This window comes from Papilio machaon, chromosome 20 (genome assembly GCF_912999745.1).
Source record: "Papilio machaon chromosome 20, ilPapMach1.1, whole genome shotgun sequence".
Taxonomy (NCBI): Eukaryota; Metazoa; Arthropoda; class Insecta; order Lepidoptera; family Papilionidae; genus Papilio; species Papilio machaon.
The window spans coordinates 4,328,689-4,349,979 of NC_060005.1; the positions used below are offsets into that span (position 1 = coordinate 4,328,689).

The 21,291-nt window shown below is 35.7% G+C and overlaps 3 protein-coding genes across 4 annotated transcripts in view; 2 read left to right on the forward strand and 1 right to left on the reverse strand.

The window, feature by feature from the left end:
* Positions 1-3,420: 3,420 nt before the first annotated feature.
* Positions 3,421-6,366, forward strand: LOC106712494 (odorant receptor 47b-like). Its single transcript, XM_014505089.2, has 6 exons — positions 3,421-3,886; positions 4,517-4,823; positions 4,900-4,996; positions 5,199-5,309; positions 5,716-5,892; positions 6,307-6,366. The coding sequence occupies exons 1-6, from the start codon at positions 3,436-3,438 to the stop codon at positions 6,364-6,366; spliced, it is 1,203 nt and encodes a 400-aa protein (XP_014360575.2). The 5' UTR covers positions 3,421-3,435.
* Positions 6,367-8,290: 1,924 nt separating this feature from the next.
* On the forward strand, positions 8,291-8,857 carry LOC106712513 (cytochrome c oxidase assembly protein COX16 homolog, mitochondrial). Its single transcript, XM_014505110.2, has 2 exons — positions 8,291-8,515; positions 8,625-8,857. Exons 1-2 carry the CDS (start codon positions 8,361-8,363, stop codon positions 8,803-8,805), a joined length of 336 nt encoding a protein of 111 aa, XP_014360596.2. The 5' UTR covers positions 8,291-8,360; the 3' UTR covers positions 8,806-8,857.
* A 1,813-nt stretch (positions 8,858-10,670) lies between these two features.
* The window catches only part of LOC106718526 (dynein heavy chain, cytoplasmic), a 50,145-nt gene continuing 39,524 nt past the window's right edge, over positions 10,671-21,291 (reverse strand). For both annotated transcript variants that reach the window (XM_045682754.1, XM_045682753.1), the window contains 26 exons: positions 20,479-20,596; positions 20,174-20,389; positions 19,604-19,759; positions 19,227-19,400; positions 18,940-19,104; positions 18,622-18,758; positions 18,077-18,237; positions 17,619-17,761; positions 17,286-17,354; positions 17,027-17,200; positions 16,501-16,721; positions 16,036-16,204; positions 15,686-15,860; positions 15,353-15,470; positions 15,051-15,264; positions 14,786-14,858; positions 14,575-14,696; positions 14,061-14,246; positions 13,663-13,791; positions 13,314-13,419; positions 13,040-13,137; positions 12,579-12,707; positions 11,975-12,172; positions 11,562-11,672; positions 11,216-11,379; positions 10,671-10,842 (listed from right to left, as the gene is read on the reverse strand). In XM_045682754.1, the coding sequence (XP_045538710.1) occupies positions 10,674-10,842; positions 11,216-11,379; positions 11,562-11,672; positions 11,975-12,172; positions 12,579-12,707; positions 13,040-13,137; positions 13,314-13,419; positions 13,663-13,791; positions 14,061-14,246; positions 14,575-14,696; positions 14,786-14,858; positions 15,051-15,264; positions 15,353-15,470; positions 15,686-15,860; positions 16,036-16,204; positions 16,501-16,721; positions 17,027-17,200; positions 17,286-17,354; positions 17,619-17,761; positions 18,077-18,237; positions 18,622-18,758; positions 18,940-19,104; positions 19,227-19,400; positions 19,604-19,759; positions 20,174-20,389; positions 20,479-20,596 (3,895 nt within the window). In that variant the 3' untranslated portion in view covers positions 10,671-10,673. The remainder of the gene's footprint in view (positions 10,843-11,215; positions 11,380-11,561; positions 11,673-11,974; positions 12,173-12,578; positions 12,708-13,039; positions 13,138-13,313; positions 13,420-13,662; positions 13,792-14,060; positions 14,247-14,574; positions 14,697-14,785; positions 14,859-15,050; positions 15,265-15,352; positions 15,471-15,685; positions 15,861-16,035; positions 16,205-16,500; positions 16,722-17,026; positions 17,201-17,285; positions 17,355-17,618; positions 17,762-18,076; positions 18,238-18,621; positions 18,759-18,939; positions 19,105-19,226; positions 19,401-19,603; positions 19,760-20,173; positions 20,390-20,478; positions 20,597-21,291) is intronic.

Genomic DNA, 21,291 nt, shown 5'->3' on the forward strand with positions numbered 1-21,291 from the left:
AAAACATAATGTCCTTACATTCTCTTTCAAAAAGAAGTGACATGTTGTATGGAAGTGCCATGGCAATCGAATTGCACGGCTAATGCCTTACTTGTTACGTTACATAAATACTTGAGCTATTTTTAGCCGACTGACAAAAAGTTAATGTTTTTCGCAGGTATATGTTATGTGTGTAATTAACTCTTGTGAACAAAACGGTTTAACTGACTGAAGTTTGAGATTTTATTGCATGTTTTTTTGGTGCTTTTATACTTTAACTAGCTGTGCCCTACGAGTTACTGTCTTCTAGTAGCTTTTTTAATTATAAGCTAGGCTCATTATTTTATTTAAAATTATAAAACATGACTACATAATATATAACCTTACCAGACAAACAAACAGACAAGGTTATTTTCGAATTTATAATATTAAGTAAGGATTTATTTACTTATCTTTTTATTTCTAAATGATACTAGTATTATTATAATTTATATTAGTAAAGCCAGGTAGCTTCGGAAGCTATTAAATGAATGAATGGGTCTTCGTGGCTTATATAGAGAGTATATTAAGTATAAAGCATGAGTATAAAGCGTTCTATTAAATTATTTAATAATTATACGTACTTTTAATTGTAAAAATAAGACTTCAGTAAAAATTTTACAAATGCATTTTGGGGAATACAACATTTTATGCAAATTTAGAAATATGTTTTTTTTTTCATAAAACTGGATGAATGTTGTTTAAAGAGGAATTGAAATGGGCTCTCGTATTATAAATATTGTACGAATAAAATTTAAACAAACAAACGCAATATTTTGATAAACCAAGCGTAATGGTGAGTTAGATAAAATATTTCATATTAATATTAAATTTTTCATGTACTCGTATGTTGGCAAGTAAAGGTAAAACATTGTACACATTGAAATATAATCCGAGCTTTCATTTAGTACGCATTTTAATAAATATAATTAATAAATATGAAATACATGCTACATTATACGATTACAGTTCTTTAGACCGAGACTTGGCCAAAAATGTACAAGGGTTAAAATATCCTATTAAAATTTTAGCTGTTGATTTCCACCATAGAAACACTGTGGTTATACCTCTTATTTCCTTAAAAAAAAATTATGCACATTCTTTTCCCATCCTTTTCTTCTAAGAATGACTGAGAAGTAGATTTGGCGGAGGAGGTGACGTATATAGGAAGGTGAAATATACCATTTCTGTGCGTTCCTTTCTCCGTTGAATTTTTGGTAGACGACGCATCTGCGATTTCGGATAGCCGCATGCTCTTTTGCCAACCTTATAATAAAACACTCAAACTTTTGTGATCTAGTTACTGATTTGTTAATGGGACTAAGGTGACTTTAGCTAAATTTTAGAAGTTATATTAAATTGGAGGATTACAATTAAATTTAATTTGCTCTATTTGCTCTATTGGTTTATAAATATTACTGGGTATGATTGTCGGGAATTCATGCTACATACTAATTCTAGTAAAATATCCAGTCCCTAATCCGACCATTCAGTTATTCGTATCACTTAACTCTGCATATAAAAAAGTAGGCGCAATCACTGAAGCGAAGTGTAATTTGTAACTCCAGTCCCAAAGGATTGAACTTTGCATCGAGAATAAAGTGCGATGGTATAAGTATGTATTTTTTATTTTAAATATTAACTGATCATATTAGGCAGGTGTAATTTGGTTCAATTTGCTAAACTATATTTAAAAGCAGAATTTCAATATTTTTTTTAAATACAAATAATCATTGACATCACCAAACAAGAACACAACGATTTATCAGAGAAAAACCGTCTTAAAACAGATAAAGCAAACAGTGTAATTAGTCACGGGATATTTAATATCTAACAAAACAATAAACAAAACGTATCTTAAAATAAAAAGGACATTTTTAGTTTTTAAAAATTCATTTTAAATTGATCCGCACGGTGAAAACACGCAAAGGCTTTTGTTTTATTTTTAATAAACTGTCGAAATAGTGCTCTGAATATTTTGTTTCTGCAACAATTAATCCAAGCGCGCTCTAAAGCTTTCGCTCCAGGGCTGCCGGTACACGGTGTCCTAGATTTAGGCTACATAATCCATGACACTGTATGTAACTCGCACAAATCTTAAATTTACAAAATTATCATTTTATTGCCCTTTTCCTAACGGGGGTCGCCACAGACTATACTACTCTTCCATACAACTCTAACAATCTGAATTCATTCCCCTCTTACCCATATCCACTCTTACACAATCCAGACATACTTGCTTCGATCTTTCTCCACCTCAGTAGCCATCCATATTAAAATGCCTACTATCTTTCCGTACAATAAGACCATTATCTCTATTATTTTTTGGATAAGAAAATGTCTTAGGCAAAACTAAGAGTACTTGCGTATGATATCACCCAATACGTTAACAAACAACATAAAACAATATGCTGATCATTTAATATAAGTAAGTTCTAAAACACAATAGAAAATTTATTCGATACGCGACGCGAGTATAGAACGAAGTTTCGAAGCGTGCCTCTTGGCTTCTTTAACTTCTGCAAAGCGATAAATAAGGATTTAGAAACAAACACCTACATTTCCCAATACTAACATTTCATGATTCTGAAAAATCGGAGTTTGTTAAAAATATTATTGCATTAAATTTTATCAATGTGAATATTTTATGTAACATTTGCATTTATATTTTTTGTGCTTGGTTTTGAAAATAACGCAGTATTATTTTTTGCGTTTCATTTATTAAATTTAGCTATTTTTGCATGTGTTTTAATATGCACTGCCGAAAAACCGTTTCAATATTTTTCTGTCCTAAATCAAGTCTGTACAGTCTTAAAATAACCAGACTAAGCACATTGGCCAAATCGCCAATACATCGCTGATTTGAGGTTAATCGTTTTATTACTTTATTTTAAATCAATAAGGACTATATTGGTATTAATTGTTAATATATAATGGCAACACGTTAAAATTTTCGAATCATTTCTGGACTGGGGGTACATTTACAACCTTTTCTTTTAATGGAGATTTAGTTCCACCATTAAATGACTGCCAAAAATAAAACCATCGATAGCCAAACTAAATTCTTCTATCTTTTAGAAAAGTTAATTACGATTACTCGTATAAGGCTCATGATATTACTAAATGCACACGAGCCTCGCGTGATTAATGGTCAATCCCTTATGTAAAATATCACAACCAATCAACCGTGACGGAGAACTTTTTAAATCCTATTAATTTCTCGAAACTTCTATTAAGGCAAATAACGACCGCAAGAAAGAACAAAGAAAATTACACATCATTATAGCCTTAAGTAGTTAGTTAACACTCTTAAAAAACTTTCCTTGTAATTTTTTTCACTTACAAAGTTTACTTGATTATTACTTAGAACGTACACTACACAGTATTCTAGATAGTTTGGCTTTGAGAGGTACAAAAATGAAAGATTTTAATATTTTAAAAAGCTTCTGCCAGAAAATTTATTTTGTCGGCTTTGGTAATTTCTGGTACGAGGAGGACGTCGGAGATGATCGTAAAATGATTTATCGGATCTACAACGTACTTTTGTTCTTTATTTATGGATCTATGACGGTACTGGAAATATTTGCTGCTCTCTTGGGGGATTTCCCTAAAGACGAGAAAGGTGACTGTGTGACTTTCGCGGTAAGTCACACGATAGTAATGATAAAAATGTTTTCCGTAATCGGCAACAAGGAGCTTATTCGTAAGTTAAATTACGATATGGTGAGTGTCTGCGAAGAATTCGAAGAAACATCTTTGCAGAAAAAGAAGTATTACAATATTAAAATTAATGTTATTGCATATTTTGTAGCAGTCTACTTTTCAGCGGCTTGTTTTGTATTTGAAGGATTAAGAAAAGTTAAGGAAGGTAAGTTTACTAAAATTTAAGTTCACACAATTAAAAAATACAGACATCTCATAAATACGAGTATAGCCAGGGCCTGCATTAGGTTAAGACGCGGTTGGGCTACGTGTATGGGGCGGTACAATGCTCTTTCTGTGCGTTCCCCTCCACTGTCGATTAAAGGTAGCAACGCATTGCGAATGTCTGGCCGCAAAATGTTTCAAATAACCCTCTTTAGCCTCCCCCCACCCTCAAAGGCATGGTAAAAATAAGAAGGCGCCATAAATATCTCGACCTACGCTGGCTGTACTAGCACAGCTAAAATCGTTACTCAGTATAGTGTATGTATGGTTGGCGCACCAAGTTTACGTCCTCCAGGACGTTCCTCTTTTAATCGTCACTCCCTTCTTAATCATGTAATATTTTTCGCAATCCACTATTTCTTGCTACACCTAAAAAGTAAGCTACGTCTATTTCTTTCTTCCTGTTGAGACATTTGTATTTTGAGTTCCCCTTAAGACATGCAATCCTCCTCATGACATGTCCACACTTATTTCTAACCCATTTAAATGCTAATCTAATAACATCATTAAGTTATATCTACTGAACGTTATTTCCGTACGCATAATTATTTAATATTTTATTTTATTTCAGGTTCTCACTTTGTAACAATCGTAACATATTATCCTTCTTTCGAAGATGATTCGATTCCAGCGACCGTTTTTAGAATTTACTGCACGATTGTACTGTTCATGATGATGTTGACAATGATTATGTCGGTGGATGCATTTACAATGGTCAATCTTATTATATTCAAATATAAAATAATAACATTGAGAAGATATTTTGAAAAGATAAGCGAAGATTTCAAAGAAATGCATAAAATTAATCGTAGATTGGCTGTTGAAAATTTAGCAACTGGATTAATAAAAGGCTTTAAGGTCCACAAGGAACTTTTGAGGTACAATAATAAACAAGGAAATATTAATAATTAATATCAAATCGTATGTTTTTAAATTATAAATGTTGCTTTTCAGAATTTTGAAGGACATTGATAAAGGCTTTGGATTTGTAATCGCGTTACAGTTATTTCAAAGTTCCGGTTCCGCTGTGTCTTTATTGTTGCAAATTGCTGTAAGAAAATCTTGCCTTAGAATATGAATTATAATAGTGTTAATTTGCTTGAATTTCCTACTGTTAATATCCTCGAAACTGTCCTTGACTAATCTTTTCTCCGAAATCGTACCAAAAATTATAAGAATCTCAGCAGGACCAATTTATTTTTGTTGCTTTTTTACCACTATGTCATAAACTAAACTTTATCACTTGAATACAGATTTCTGATGATCTTACCTTCGTTGGAAAGTTGAAGATAATGTTTTTCGTCATCGCCCTTTTTTTCCTTTTGGGTCTATTTCTTTGCAATGCTGGAGAAATTACATACCAGGTAAAAATTGTTACTCACAGACGCAGAATAACTCATTGAACCTTTAGCCAAAAATACCCAAAAAAATTTAGGTTATAATTTTGCTCTTTAAATATGCATAGTTTATCCCTGATATAACTACTTACATATATGCCACTTGATACTTCATTGAAACTGATTGAAAAGCAAGTGAGAGATAAACATTCTCAAACTAAGGAGAAGGATAACAAACAGTGTCTTAGTGAACAAAACTTTATCGAGGTTTTCCTCTTCACAGACACCTGAATCTTTTGTGGTTAAATTGCACAAGACGCAGACGATCCCAATTTGAAACTTTGCTAAACAAAGTCTTCGGGGAAGTTTGTTAAAGTACCCTCAGAAACATTTCGGGAGAATAGGAGAATAATTAAATTTATTTTTTCCGCAGAGTGCTCTATTGGCTGATTCTATTTTCTATTGCGGCTGGCACGAGTGTCTTTGGGAATACCAACTTAAAGGGAAGAAGATAGGTCAAATGGTGTTGATAGCTTGCATTCAAGCTCAAAAACCGCTCGTCCTCAAGGCCTTTAAGATGATTGAACTTACTTACGGGACTTTTTTATTGGTAGGACCATTGCAATGTAATGTTCTATCGATTTCGTAACCCTTTGTATGTAAGATTTTTCAGATAGTATTCACTGTAGAAACCATATTAAAAAAGTTTTAGATGGCCAATCTAATAAAGGTTACAAATAAGTAAGTGGAAAACGAAGTTAGGCGTTAAAACCTCGAGTGCCCCACTCAACCTGTGAATCACCGAATACTCTAACTAGAATCTCACTAGAAAGCCTTCATTTAATGATTTATTCGTGCAACAATGAAAACAGCTATAGATGCGTGTCAAAGTATGGAATTGTTAGCACAGCAACTAATGCACTTAGACCTAACAACTTTCCCCTTATATACCGCCTTTCCATAAAGGCAAAATTTACGTAAGTGTGCTTAAGATTATGTTATTAACAAGTTATTTTCTTTACAGGTCATAAAAACAACTTATTCAATTTTTGCTTTGTTCAACGCACAAAGCGGAAATACTTAAAATAAATATTAAAAGTTTAATAATTAATATAACACTAAAAGTCTCTTAAGTACTCGCACAAATATATTGATCACAACTAAACACGTAAATATGTTTTAAAAAATTTATATAAGTAATAAAGTAGCCATAGAGACTGTCTAAAGCGATACAGAATTGATTTAAAAATGAGTAAGGTTTAGGAATAAAGTGACTAACAGGATATGCTTCTAGCTACAGTCGCGACGAACGACGAATATTTCTAACTTATACCTCATTCAGACATTAACAAAGATTTTTCGAAATAAATGTAGCAATGAATGTATAACCATTTAATCCTCTAATTTGGGTTTTACGCTTGAGATTTACCAATCCACTTTATAATTCGTCTCGATCAACTCCCAAAAACTTTTAATGTTGTCGGCATTTCATACTGACTTTAGAGATAAGCCGTAAAACCGTACAGTATCCGTCCATCGATTAGGGCATTAATATCAGACTTTTTATTGAACATAGTTTTAATAATAGATTTTCTTTTGTCAACTATAAAACTAGTAGCTAGCAGCAATTAATTTAATTTAAACAATGACGTTAAATGATGACGTTTTGTTACGAGTTTTTCACGTAACTTAACCCCGGTTAGACGACTACTAAATAAGTCTAAGGTTATATTTCCATTTTTAATTATCATGTCAAAAGTTCTTAGTTCGTAAAATAAACTTTTCTACGCTCATGAATTATTTTCATCTCATAATTTTTATGCATGAATTAAAAAAGTATGCCTTCTCTTTTGTGTTTTATTTCACTATAGTTTTTCGTAGTTGTTTACAAGAAAATGCTTTTAGCGTAAAACTACTGAGTGTTGTACACTCTCTGCAATTTTTCATTTGCAGAATTTCTCTGTGAGGGTATAATAGTTATTTTTATAATGCATCAATAATTCTTTTTCTCAATTAAAGGTAAAAATAGGTGGCTAGTTTTACTATCCAGTTGTAAATAGAATTGTTAGGCCACAAATTAAAGTAATGGTTTCTTATATTATATAATAAATAATAATTATATTAAATATTCTCTAATACTTCTCATTTCGGTAAACGCACACATAAAAGAATCAAACCTCCTTCTTCTCTTCTACTGACTATAAATTACCGAAATCATAAATTACGGTCGTAAATATAAGTGAAAGAAGCCTGTGAAATAAATGCATTTTTAGGTACACAGCTTCTGTGGTGAATCTTATTACTATAATGAACAACGAAACTATAAAACATTTTCGAAATCGCGGCATAAATAAAAGCAACAATGATTTATTACAAATGGAACGCTACAGCACGCCAGCAGCAGCGCCGCTGCAGTATGCTGCGGACAAAAGCAAAAACATTGTTTACTTCTTTATTTAAAAGACAAGATTTATGCTATTTTCATTCAAAAGGAACTATTAATATGAAATATTACAATAATAGTAGATTCATTATCTACCACCTTGTCACCTCCGTCTCGCTACTTTTCAGAAAAAAGATATTATAAATATAGCGAAGGATTTCTATAAAACATTTCAGAAATGTTACAAAGTGTAATCGATCTATTTACAAGGATAAATTGCATTATTGTAGGAATATCTCAGTATAATAAATAGAAATTAGAAAAATACGCTATTCTCTACTAGTCAGTCTATAAGTGCGATGTGCGAGCTCACGAAATTAACGTTGGCATCGGTACACTTTATTTTTAGTCATTTGTGAAATGTGTAATATCATATCGTGCATGAAATTTTTATTTTTTTACACTATCCAAAACAATGTTTTTATATAGAAATAATTGATTTAATGGTACTTTAAAAAATATAAAACTTATGTATTCATATAAAAACTTGGCTGTACGGATTAAACAGACTTTTGTCATTGAAAGTGACATTGATAATGACATTACTTTGACACTTGCTGTTGACAGAGGACAGCTGATAAAGTTACTTCTCGTTGAAATGTTTTAAATAATTTTTATATATCATTACAACAAAAATGACAGACAGTGCTCAGAAATTGTATTCACGTTTAGAATCTTTAAAAAGAAATATCTCATTCTATGCCAATCGCAAATCCTTTAAGTATGGTTTACCATTTTTATTGTTTGTTGTTGGCGGATCCTTTGGTTTAAGAGAGTGGACACAAATAAGGTATTTATGTTGTTATCAACTATGCAATAGATAGAATTTCATTATGGTTAATCAGTTGCATTAAAATACATGTAAAGTTTGGTTTAATAAACCTAATTTATTTGATCAGGTATCAATTTTCACAAGTAAAAGGCGTGTCTAGAGAGGAAGCAGAAAAAATGGGCCTGCATAAAACCAAAGAAGTCACTTTAGAAAAAGCTTATGAAGAGATACAGAAAATTGATATAGACAATTGGGAAAATAAACGAGGACCTAGGCCATGGGAAATGCAAGATGAAAAGAAAAAGTAATTTCAAATTTTGTTTAGTTAGAATTAGAATAAGTGTAAATAAACACAGTTGAACACAATCTTACACTTTTAATTATTTATTTATTTTCCAAATAAATGTACCCAAATTAGTTTTAACTAGCACAATGAGGTACCCATTTATAGGAAAAAAAGCATGCTTAAAAAGATATATCTTTTATTTTTGCTTCTGACTTTTTTTAAAAACTTTATTCCACTAAAACAATTTTAAATTTACTAACCAACTAGTTTTAGTTTCCCATAAGAGTGATACTAATACAAAATCAGTGCAAGTGACACATTTCAACTATTTTTTTTCATGCTTCAATAGAATCCTACGTAAATCAATTGATGTCAAATTCATTTATAAATTAGGTTCATTAATTTACAACTAATAAAAAGTAGACAATCCTGAGATCTAGTTTGTGTTAAAAATTTGGTTTGCCACACCATGAATGATGCACTAACTTATTGACATCAATCTTATGTCATATACCACAAATCTAGTAAATCAGCTACAGTAGAAGTTGATAGGTTTTAGAAATATTAGCTGACCAAATAATATTCTAAAGTGCAGTAAATAAACATACTCCATGCAAGGGATGATTGTGGTCAAGCAATAGTTTGTTCATTAAAAAAGACAAGATAAACAAAAAACTACATTTAGGTACTTACCATGCTACTTTGAGGTACATATATTTCACACACACACTTTGTTTCATTTCCACTATTTTTCAAAAATCCACGGTGGAACTGCAGTATTAACGTTATTACACATGCTCTCAAATTATTAACTATATAACAAATGACAATCAACACTGATGGCCAGCAACAACCGTCGTCATTTGCGATGGAGATTATTTCCAGCGAAATTAGGTCTTATGAGTTTGTTTTAAAGCTTAAATTATTTCGCCGTAAATTTATCAGCACTGAATAGATCTTTTTTGAATACTAGATTTTTCCCGCGCCTTCGTCCGCGCGGAATTAAAAAAAAATTAATAAGTAGCCTATGTGTTTTTCCAGATTATGTTCTATATCTCTGACAAATTTCATCAAGTTTTGGAGATCCCTTCTAGCAAACATTCGCATTTATAACATTAGTAAGATTTCTTCAAAACAACATCCATAATGGAAAAATAACAATTATTAATAATTTTATTATCTACTAGCTTTTACCCGCGACTCCGTCCGCGCGGAATAAAAAATAGAAAACGGGGTAAAAATTATCCTATGTCCGTCTCCTAGTTCTGAGCTACCTCACCATCAATTTTCAGCTAAATCAGTTCGACCGATCTTGAGTTATAGTGTAACTAACACGACTTTCTTTTATATATATAGATATAGATAAGATGAGTAAGCTTGCTTTGATCGCAGTAATTTTCTTATACTCTGATTCTGACTAAATAACAGAAGGGGGAAAAGTTAAAAATGATTTTGAGAAATGAAACAATTTCATTATCATTATAATTTATTACATGCTTTGCACATTCAGTGTGATAATATAGTGTTAAATATGTGTAGGTTATGATAAAATTATTAAATAAAATATATATTGTTTTTTATAAAACAAAAAGTGCATAAATTATCTTAAATGTTTCGAATCGATATCGACATTTTTCTTAGTAAAACACGATTCTATTCTCAGAATAATCTATAGCTTTACCAGGAATATAAATACCTTCGCTTCATTGTGGAAAAATATGGAACTAATTCCTTTCCGCAGATTAGAAAGTAATGTACTAAAAAAGGCAATTGAAGCGTCCCCAAGACAAGGTTTTTTTACTTTACTGAGTGCGGCGAGTTTATTGAGTGTTATACATTTATCGAGTGTTGAGGATATTGAGTTTTGTTAGTTTTGTGAGTGATAGGTGTTTAATTGAGTGCAGTGGATGTGAGCAGAGCGACGCCACGCTCGTAGAACGCGTGCTGCTCCTGTCCCGGTGCGATAGAGAGCCGCACCGTGAACAATAGTTCTGAACGCGCGCTGTTCAAGTACACAGGCAGCGTTAGCGTCTGTCCGGTTACTGGCTCCTCCGGACCGCTAAAAAAAATACTTATGTCAAAAAAAAGAACAAGCGATTTTAAGTAGAAAGAAATAGTTCAACTTAATGTTAGGAGACTTGTACTTATGAACATCTCAATCAATGTTAGTAGATATTTGTTGTAAAAAAGGGTGTTGCTTCTGCCCAGTATGAAATATATTTTTTTTGTGAATATAGTTACAGCTACACTAACTAACTGTGGGAGTTCGATATTGTAGATTTAATATGAAAACTTCTCCTTTTCTAAATTGATGACCGAGTGGAGTAATCATCTTTTTCTCCAAAAATGTCATGTCTAGTACTAAACAGGTTATCGATTCTCTTGAAAGAGCCTCATCCCACACTTGGCCAAAAAATGTGAAGTACACATACCGGACCCAGGTGAGTACGGTGAGGGGCAGGTCCACCATGATGGTGTTGGTGAGCAGCAGCCGGTTGCCCTTGACGGTAGCACCCTGCAGCTTCAGCCCCGTCACTGAGAACGACCACTCCGTCTGAGCGTTCTCCGTCGGAGTACCCGGGTCGGGGATCGTCACCTGTGCAACAAACGTAACACAAGTTGAACAATAATTAAACGTAAATAAATAATTATTTAAAAATATTTTATTAAATTAATTTGTCTATTTACTTATTTTTAAAAATTGAAAATATTTTGGACATTTTTATTCTGAATTCTTATTTTTTATTTGACTTTTCAAAAACAGTTTTTTGAACATACCTGCAAGTGCAGTTCCTCCAGAGACCAGGAGTTGGCCTGCGCTACGCACTGGCGCGTAGCCGTGATGTACGCTTCAGGGTTTAGTAGACCGCCCAGCCATATGGGTATACTCTGCAAGAAAAAAAAAACAATAAAACACTAGTGACTAGTTCAAACCAGTAAGATGTTAAGTCTAGACAATCGTATGCAACCAACATAGGTATAGATGTCATCTAAATCAGGTCCCGTAGTTCGCCAACAAATTGGAAGCAATTCTGGGTAACCCCAAATGAGTTTTTTCCTCCCCTTATTACCCCAATCGGGTAATTTTTCTCCGTATGAAGACTACAGTTAGGGTTTGTTTTGTTTAAAATGTAGCTTAGATTTCGTGCTGCGGATATAGTTGTTTGATAAAACTTGTAACGTTGTTATACCTGCAGTCTCTTGGCACCGCGCTCGGCGACCGCCTCAGAGACGGCGGCGAGCTGTTGAACGCGAGAGGCGAAGTCGCCAGCCCATTGCTGCACGGTGCAGCCGCGGGCCACAGCGTAGCGCCGCCACGACGCCGGCAGCATACCGCGCACCAGCGCCCCCACCATAGACCGCGTCTCGTTCGTCTGCTTCATCTCACCCTGGTACACACACATTAACACACAGCCTTAGTAACAGAAAACAAATACAAGGTTACTAATAAGAGACAGTTGAAGGAGGTTATTGTTTACTAACATACACTCTTCTCATACATAGTAAAGCTCGCATCCGTACAAGAGGATATGTTTTATGTATGTCTGATTAGCTTATTTCAGATAAACATTTAGAAATGTATATATAACTAGCTGTCGTCCGCGACTCCGTCCGCGCGCAGTTAAAAAAAAATGAAAAATAGATGTTGGCCGATTTTCAGACCTACTGAATATGCTCACAAAATTTCATGGGAATCGGTCAAGCCGTTTCGGAGGAGTACGGTGACGAAAACTGTGACACGAGAATTTTATATATTAGATTAAGTTCTAAGCAGTACAAGTGGTCGTGTATCACCTGGCAGATGGAGATGACGGCGCGCAGGTCGTGCAGCACCTGCTGCAGCAGCGCCGCGCCGGCCGCCACCTCACGCTCGAAGAACCGGTACAACGGATCCTTGATGTTCTCCACCGTACGACGCAATGTCTGCACAACACAACACGCACGTTATTTGTACGTACGGTGACTTCATCAACACGTGAACCACTGCTATTTCTTTGTGACTTATTTGTAGCAAATTTATGTTATAGCCCTGAAGTAAATTTTATTGAATGCGTTCAATTAATATTGTCATATTTGTATCTGGCTATGACATTTATAAGGTTTATTTAAAACCGAAGTTTCTGTACTATCTGTCAAACCAATGTAAGCAAAAAAACTTAACATTTACATATCCGTGTATTAACATATAAATGATATAAATATTGGCTTCTTGTTAATTTAGTAAATAAATAAAAATATATGATTATACTAATTACCGGCAGCTCCTTTGGCAAAAGTTGGAGCCAGGCGGTGGCTGTCTGGTGCAAGGTCTTCATCCAGGCCGGCCGCCCATCGCCTACAACCACTATAGCATCTGTGAAATTCATTCATTGATTACTTTATTATCACACCAGATGATTCTATGTTCATCGTAACAATTTTAATCAACAACCAATAACAGCCTATTTTTTTTTTTTGCAAAACTTCTTTCTTTTACCTCGAAATGAATGAAATACTAAGTTCCTGGTATTTTTGTTTGCTATAACTTACTAGGATCGTCTTGCGCAGCGTTGTAGGCCAGCTCCTCCTCGTCCTCTAGTTGTTGCATCTTCAGTAACTTGGACACCAAGTCACTGCCTTGAGTTGTTAGCAACACCTGAATTTTTAATACAATTATTAATGATACATGAATAATAAATATTTTTAGATCATTGTACTGAACTGTCTACATTGCGATATTAATTTCCATAAAGTTTTAGATTTTTTACGAGATATTTGTCAAAAATCATTTAAAATATAGGCTCAAAACGTCATACAAGTCGGGATACTAAGGAAGAGCCTGTTTAATTAACAATAAAAAGATTCTGATTGGAGATAACAAGCGTATATCGTTAGTAACCTTCTCAGCATTGTTGGGCAGTCCTAGCCACGAGGGCGTCTGCCTGTCGGAGAGATCTTCGATCCACTTGAGGAAGTGGTCGCGCCGGTTGCCGTCCGGCATTGTGATGTGACGCTGGTTGCCGCTAGCCTGCACACGTAACATTCAATATTTTAAATACGTTCTTAAGGGTTTTCATTACATTACTAACCTTCTGCATATTTAAACTGTGATAAGTATATTTTCAAAATGTTGATAAATAATGTAGAAAAGGCTACAATAAACTTTCATTTTTCGTCGTTAATTTAGGTCTTTTCATTAAATAAAGTCCAAATATAGTGTTGTTTCTTTTCAAAAATATAAGTTAATAAATCTTGCTTATATTAGCAAGGTATTTTGAATTAAAAAGTGCCAATTACCCCATCGACGTTGGCGACTAGCGCGAAGTCCGCCTCGAAGGACTTTGGCGTGAAAAGTTTGCAGAGGAAGGAGTGCAGCAGGCGCTGGTCGAACAAGTTGTCGATCTTGCCGCCGTAGATGCACTGCGACAGCAGCGTCACCAGCGCCTCCCATGGAACCTTCTCCGGCGGCAGGTTCGTGCGACCCTGAAATGTTTAGACACATGGTATTAGCTCTACATACTCCGCAAGATGGCGCAGAGGTCACAAATTTTGTAATTTTTTTAACCAACAAACTAATGAGATCTTTTATTAATTGGAACTCCAAGCACTTACCAATATATTATACAATTTAATAGACGAAAATAAAACTTTTTCTTAGAAAAACATAAATAGGCTTTTTGTAAAGTTTTAGTAGGGGGTTTTAGTTTCCGCGTCTCAACGATAAGCGTGTCTTCCGTGTGACAATAATTTCCTGGCGATTTCTACAGAAACAAATACTAATATAAAGTTAATGTTAATAAAGTTTAATTACCATGGCAGTGGCGTCTATCCAGGTGTCGAGCGTGTCGCAGGCGACGCGGAGGTCTGACTCGTTGAACTCGTAGTACTTGGCCCAACCCAACGGTACGTAACGCAAGCGTTCCTGTACGATGCCTGCACACGCGATACAAAAAATGTAACATTAAATCATTCAAAAAATAATAAAATGTTTTTTTTTTTAATTTGTAAATTAAATATCTCACCATGGAACCAAGCTAACAGGAAGTATAGTCTTGCTCTTTCTGAAGGTTGTTTCATCATACGAGCTGCGGGTACCTATGTTGACAAACGTAATATCTTAGTTTGAGTCATTTGTACGTAAGCTTCTTTTTTAGCGCTTAACCATTTAAAATTTGAGAATAACACTATCTAGTTAAAATCAAAAAAATAATTTACTCGACTTTAAGACTTTTAACTTTTGTTTTCAAAATGGCTTTAAAAAATTATAATGTTTAGGTTACAGCTTACAGTAGCAAATGTCCTGAGCAAGTTGGCGCGTATGCCGGGTGGGGGCTCGAAGACGAGCACGCGGCCGGCGCGCAGCAGGTTGACGGGCAGCTTGGGGCTGATCTCTGTAGTGAGGAACAGCCGGAAGTTGGGGTGCGGCTGCAGAGAGTGCAACTTCTTCTCCAGCTGCACCAGCCACACCGGCGCCAGATGCACGTTCTTCAGCATCACCCAACTGCACAAAAAACATATGGATTTGTTGCTAATTTTATTATTTCATTTTCATTTGATGGCAAATACAAGGAAAATGTTGTAATTCTGACCGTCCTGTCTTGCAGGCTGTGTTGATGGCGCGCTCGGCTTGGTTGAATCCCTCCGCGGACCCGATGGCGATACTCGAAAGCGGCTTGTTCAGCTCCGTCGCCATGTCGTCCACGCGACCTGCACACAAAGCAACACTTATGACAATGTATTACCGTGGGTTACCACTGTCAAAAATCCCATATACATGACAAGCAATTAAACTTCCAACAATTTATAATATAGATTGGGTACGTAAAAATCTACTTATAGTACGCTGCAATACTACATGCGCTGCGTATTATGTTTTTTTGTCGTTCCCACGTTTCATATTAGTATGTTTAACGCAGTGTTACCGCTAGCGTCGTATCCGGGTACAGAGCAGAGCAGCGCGGGCGTGGTGGCGTTGAGCTGCGAGTCGGTAATGGTGGACAGCTCCAGCTCGGTCTCTGCGCGGGCCATGAACCCGCCGCCCAGCACCGCGCTCACCAGCTGCGTCGCCGCCGCTATCACGCGGTCCGGACGGAACGCCTGACCATCACAGGACATTTGTGTTAAATTACTTAAATTTAAACATCATTATGTTCATATTATTATACCACATTCCTTCCAAAAATATAAAAGTGTTCATTATACTTTCAAATTATAAAAAAAACAATATTAGCAATTACTATGAGTGTGAGATATTGTATGACGGAGTATGTACCTGTATGAGCAGCAGACGGTACATGGCTAGCGAGTGAGGCGCGGGCGGCGTGCTGGGCTCCGTGTCCCACAACGTGGGCACACACTGCTCCGGCGCCGCCTGCGACAACCACGCCGACAGCTCCGGCAACTCGCCCGCCTTCTCCAGCAGACGACGGAACTCCGGCAGTCTGTAACAACACAATACGTCTTCACATCATACTGAGATCAATTAAATGTAAGATATTGTACACAGTTATTTTACCCCAAAGTAAATGTAATGAAATATCACCACCTAAAAAAGGCATTACATTGTTTCATTACTCCTTTAAAATGTATTTTTGAAGACATGGTCAAATAAAGGGAATTAAATTTAAATTGCCATTGATAAATACACAGTTTTTGTGTCAAAATTCTAAGTTTTTTTGTCTTTACAAGATATATTTTTGGGGGTGGCTTATGACACATGATATATAGAGAATGTCACCTGGAGCTGAGCCTCGCGGCGGCGTCGTGCTGCTGGTGAGTGAGCGGCGGCAGTGGCTCTGTGGCGGGCACGAAGCCCTCCTTGCCGCGCAGGAATACCGCAAACTGTCGCTCCAGCGTGTCCTCCGCACCCGTACCCTTCAGCTGGATGCGGCACAGCAGCAGCGCGAACGTCAGTCGGTCCGTGTGCAGCATACCTCGCGCCACGCGCTCATACACCGCCTGATACACCAAATACAATTAACAACTTATTTTTATCATAAACTACCTTGTGCCCATCTGTTTTAGTGCCAAAATGAAACGTAATCCCATCACTTATATCCGTGAACCTACTAAAAGTAGTAATGTGTTGATATATAACCCTTTTGGAATTCAAAGCAAAAATAATTTACAAAACAGTCCCAATAATATCAATGCATTCAAAGAAACTCTTTGGCTCATAAAATTACTTTTTAGTCTAATTCATTACTAACCACTCTCTTGAGCACGGTTCCACGGAATATAAAAAAAAAACATTAATAACTTACCGTAAATAGTTCCTCAGTAATGGTATTCAAGCGAGCTGTATAATCAGTGACGCCGCTGAGTGCTGGACACACCAACACAGAGCTGAAGATGTCGAGGAACATCTTCAACGAGTATTGATACAGGAAGTGAACTTGGTTCAATGACTCCATAGTAAAGTAGATACTGCTGCATGCCTGTGAAATAGTAAAGAAACAATTAAATTTTTAACAATTGTTTTAAAAATAATTTATCTTTTATTTTGCTATGTGTAGAACTTACTTGTGATAGCGGCAAGTACTGCTGACTGACTGTTTCAATTTCAGCTATAACTTTGTCGGTCTCTTCCACCTGTTAATTACAATTTTTATTCTTAGTTCAATTTATAATTACATATTTATTTTTCAATTTATTTAAAAAAATATTTAATTTTATATTTTATTTTATTATTTCGGCAAGTTAGGATTAGCGTCAGACCGGCCACAAAAATTAAACCAAAACATTCGAGGTTTTTAAAACCTTGTGCTCCGATGATTATCGTTTTTAGTTAATTTTATAAAATTATTTTTTCTGCTCTAATTACAAACTCAATTTGTAATTACTGTAGAAGTTTACCTTCTGTCCAATATCATCCGCTTCCTTCTTGAGCGTCTCTAGTGTGGCGATGACGGAGTCGTCGTCCAGGATCTTGCCCTTGGCGTCATTGAGCGCCTGCAGTAAAGACTTCTCAAGTTGTCTCAACCTAAGATGGAACTCGCCTGAGGGAATTATTTTATTCATTATTATGAGATAAGAGAGACATTTTGTATGATATCGGTATTTTGGTAACCGCAGTTTTACCAACTACGTCTATTTAAATAATTAACTATATTAAAAGAATAGCATTTCTATCATTACATCTTGCGTATTTTCGCTTAGAGTTCTATTTCGCTCGCTTCCTAAGCGTTGCTTTATAACTTGACCTTGAGCTGCACGCTACTCAAGCCCTCCCCCATCCCTTTACACCTAAAATTGTTCTATGCACAGACTCGTGCAATGTTCCGAGCCATCAACATATAAAATAAATAGTTTACCTTGCAGTTTGAGCAGATCAGAGCGCTTGGTATCGATGTCGGGTCGCTCCGCCTTGAGCACACGGTGCAAGCACTGCGACTGCAGCGAAGACCGCGTCACCGTGAAGTTCACGAACGTTACCCGCGAGCACATGTCCGGCGGGAACTCCACCGTCGGGTCCCTTCACATACAAGTTAAACAATATAAACTTAACAAATTGTACAGTCAACCTCACCTCATAACGACGACAACGACTGAGTGCGGCAATATTTTAGTCCTCTTCCCCTTCACAACCTTTTCTTATTAGGAAAGGATGGTAAGGGGAAGTGGAAAGAGGGAACACATAAGAAGGGGAAATATCCTCTTTCTGTGCGTCTCTTCTCCGTTGATGAAAGGTAGACAACGCATCTGCATTTACGGATGTCTATGGGCAACGGGTGCCTCGCTATTTCGGCGAATCCAGGTGACCGTTTGCTTGTTTGCCAACTTTTGATTTAAAATAGTTTTATTTTGTTTACACTATGTATTATTTAAGAAGATAATTGAAATAAAATGTGCAACGTACCTTGTACTGAGGAATATGACGAAGGATGGACTGAGATCGATGTCCTGGTCGCCGAGTGTGATGAGCACGCGGCCGCCTGTGCGCCGCAGCTCGCGGTTCAGCACCGGGTTCAGGATAGGGTCGTAGTTCTCTACATCCTATACCAAGAAGACAAAACATTTCTAAGTGTTCTTTCAATTTGAGGTTGGATTCACTATCAACTTAGGCATTCTCTCAGATTTCTGATTTATAATTAACAATATAATGTGTTACAATTATCACACGTCCTGCTTTTATTTAGGTAATTTTTTTTATAATTAATTAAGTAAGAACACTAACCTGAACGAGCAGAGGATTACCGAAACGCAGTGCAGATTCCAAATTCTTCCTGAAGGAGTCGTCAAGGAATGAGGTCTTGGTGATCTTGCGTTCGTTGAATTCTCGCATTATGAATTCTGTCGCTTGTCCCGATGGGTCAATGATTAATGGATAGCGGTTGAAGCGCTGAAAATTTGTAATAAAAACATTAAGAAAACAAAATAATCTTTTTATAATTACTAAGGGTGTTACTTAGCGTTCATTTAATATACAGCAGTTAACATTTAAATTATTATTTGATATTATACCTTAAGCATGATAGCATTTTCAACACACAGCTCGTCAGTGGGCAGCGCGTTGGCCTGCCAGCGCAGGCGCTCGTCTGGGTTGGAAAGGTACTCCGTGCGAGCAATGTCCGCGCGGTACTTGATGCTCGCCGCCGCCAGGTGACTTGTCCATGTAGAGAATAAGTGCTGACGGTACTGAAAAACACTCAGAGTCAATGATGAAGTTCAACTTATATTGGACAGTAACGCGCAATCTTACAATATTGTCATACCTCTCATTCACTTTGAAAGAAACAAAGATAGAACTAGTCACCTCATTGAGAAGGAGCGTTTATAAGGAATATTTATAGTGTTGATTATTTTACTGAAGTATAGACTTTACGAAGATGTAAACTTACATGTTGGTCAAAGTACCCGCCGTAAGCGATGAATGCTGCGGAAAGCAATACATCGCCCACTATGGTGCTCATCTGCGAGCGGAACGTCTCCGAACTGGCTTCCCAGCGCTCGCGCTCGATTACCAAGCTCTTGAGCAGCGCTATCGACCTGTCCACCTGGATGCAAGTAAGTAAGCGATTAATTATTAGAAACGACAGACTTAAACAATAAATTATGAGTGCTTTTATATATAGTGTTAATAAAATGTATAGATTCAAAAGTACCACTGTATTAATTCAAGATTTAAGTTAATAAATATTACTTATCTGGTTACAGATAGTGGGAAACTTAATTAAAATCATGTTTTCAATGAGATTTTACATATTTTTGGTGAAGTGGCATTAAGAAAAAGAAGAACTTAACATGTAGAAAAAAAGAACACATTCTTAATATCATTGTATTTTTAGTTGTCCTTTCTATTCATGTTTTTTTCAAAATACGCTTCTACAAAAAGTTTTTTTTATTTTAAATATATTTATCATATTCATCATGTTTTGCTTACAGATTAAGATTTTTCAACTCTAATATACCTTAGCTTGCACATTTTCGAGATCAGTTTTAATAGCTTGTGCTTGACTGATGAGCTGTGCGTACTCCTCCTTGTACGACGCGATGGACTTCTCCAGCTGTTCAATAAGTTCGCGCACGTCATTGCCAGCAGTCACGTTGGTCTGCGCCTGGTCTTCCAGCGCCTTCAGCTCGTTACGTAGAGGTTCAACGCGCTTCAACATGTCAGCGTATTCGATCTGAAATATTTGATAGGTTTCAAATTAAATTAGTTCATGAAACAAAGTTTGGAGCGAGAAAATAATATATACCAAACATATATATTTACCTGAGCGATAGCCCATTTGACCATAGGACCGCAAGCCATACTGGCTCTGTTGACTTTTTCAAAGTTGTAATCCGGATTGCTGAGGTAGCGAGTTCTCATTTTCTCGCGAACATCGTCACTAGCACATATTAAAAATGATTAATATTGATTTTCATAAACGTTTAAACTTAAAAAAATACAAACATGAATGATAAAGGCACCTCCACACCATAATCATTTAAAAATCCGTCCAACCAAGACATGCACAATTTATATTGACTTTACACATGGACATTGAACATCACTTACCCCAACCAAAAAAAACATGTGTAGTAGAAATCATTCAATGCCTTATGTATTGAATACTATATATAGATAGCAAACAAATAAAAAGATGAATATGGACGAAAAAACAATAAGCCAGTCTGTCATTAAGTGATTTTAACGGCTTTCTTGGTGTTCATATTAATGGAATATTATTTATTGGCAAATACATTCATGCATTAAAAAATCGCAACATGAATTTAAATGAAGTGAATACTGAATTCGTATCACTTAAATGTATTTGAAACTCTTCACTATTATGCAAAATATTTTGCAAATTCTTGTTAATTTGTAAGTCGTTGATAGAAAAATTTGCATACACAAAAGGTACCCATCACCAAGATCATGCCATTAAGTCCAGCAAAAGGTAAAATCTTTAAGACGAATGAGATAAAAAAAGATTGTAAAAGATATAAAAGATTTTACCCGTCGCTTTAAAACTGTATGCTCGCGATACCATGCAAAAAGCACGCTTAAGCCATAAAAAATAAACGAAAAAATAAACAAAAA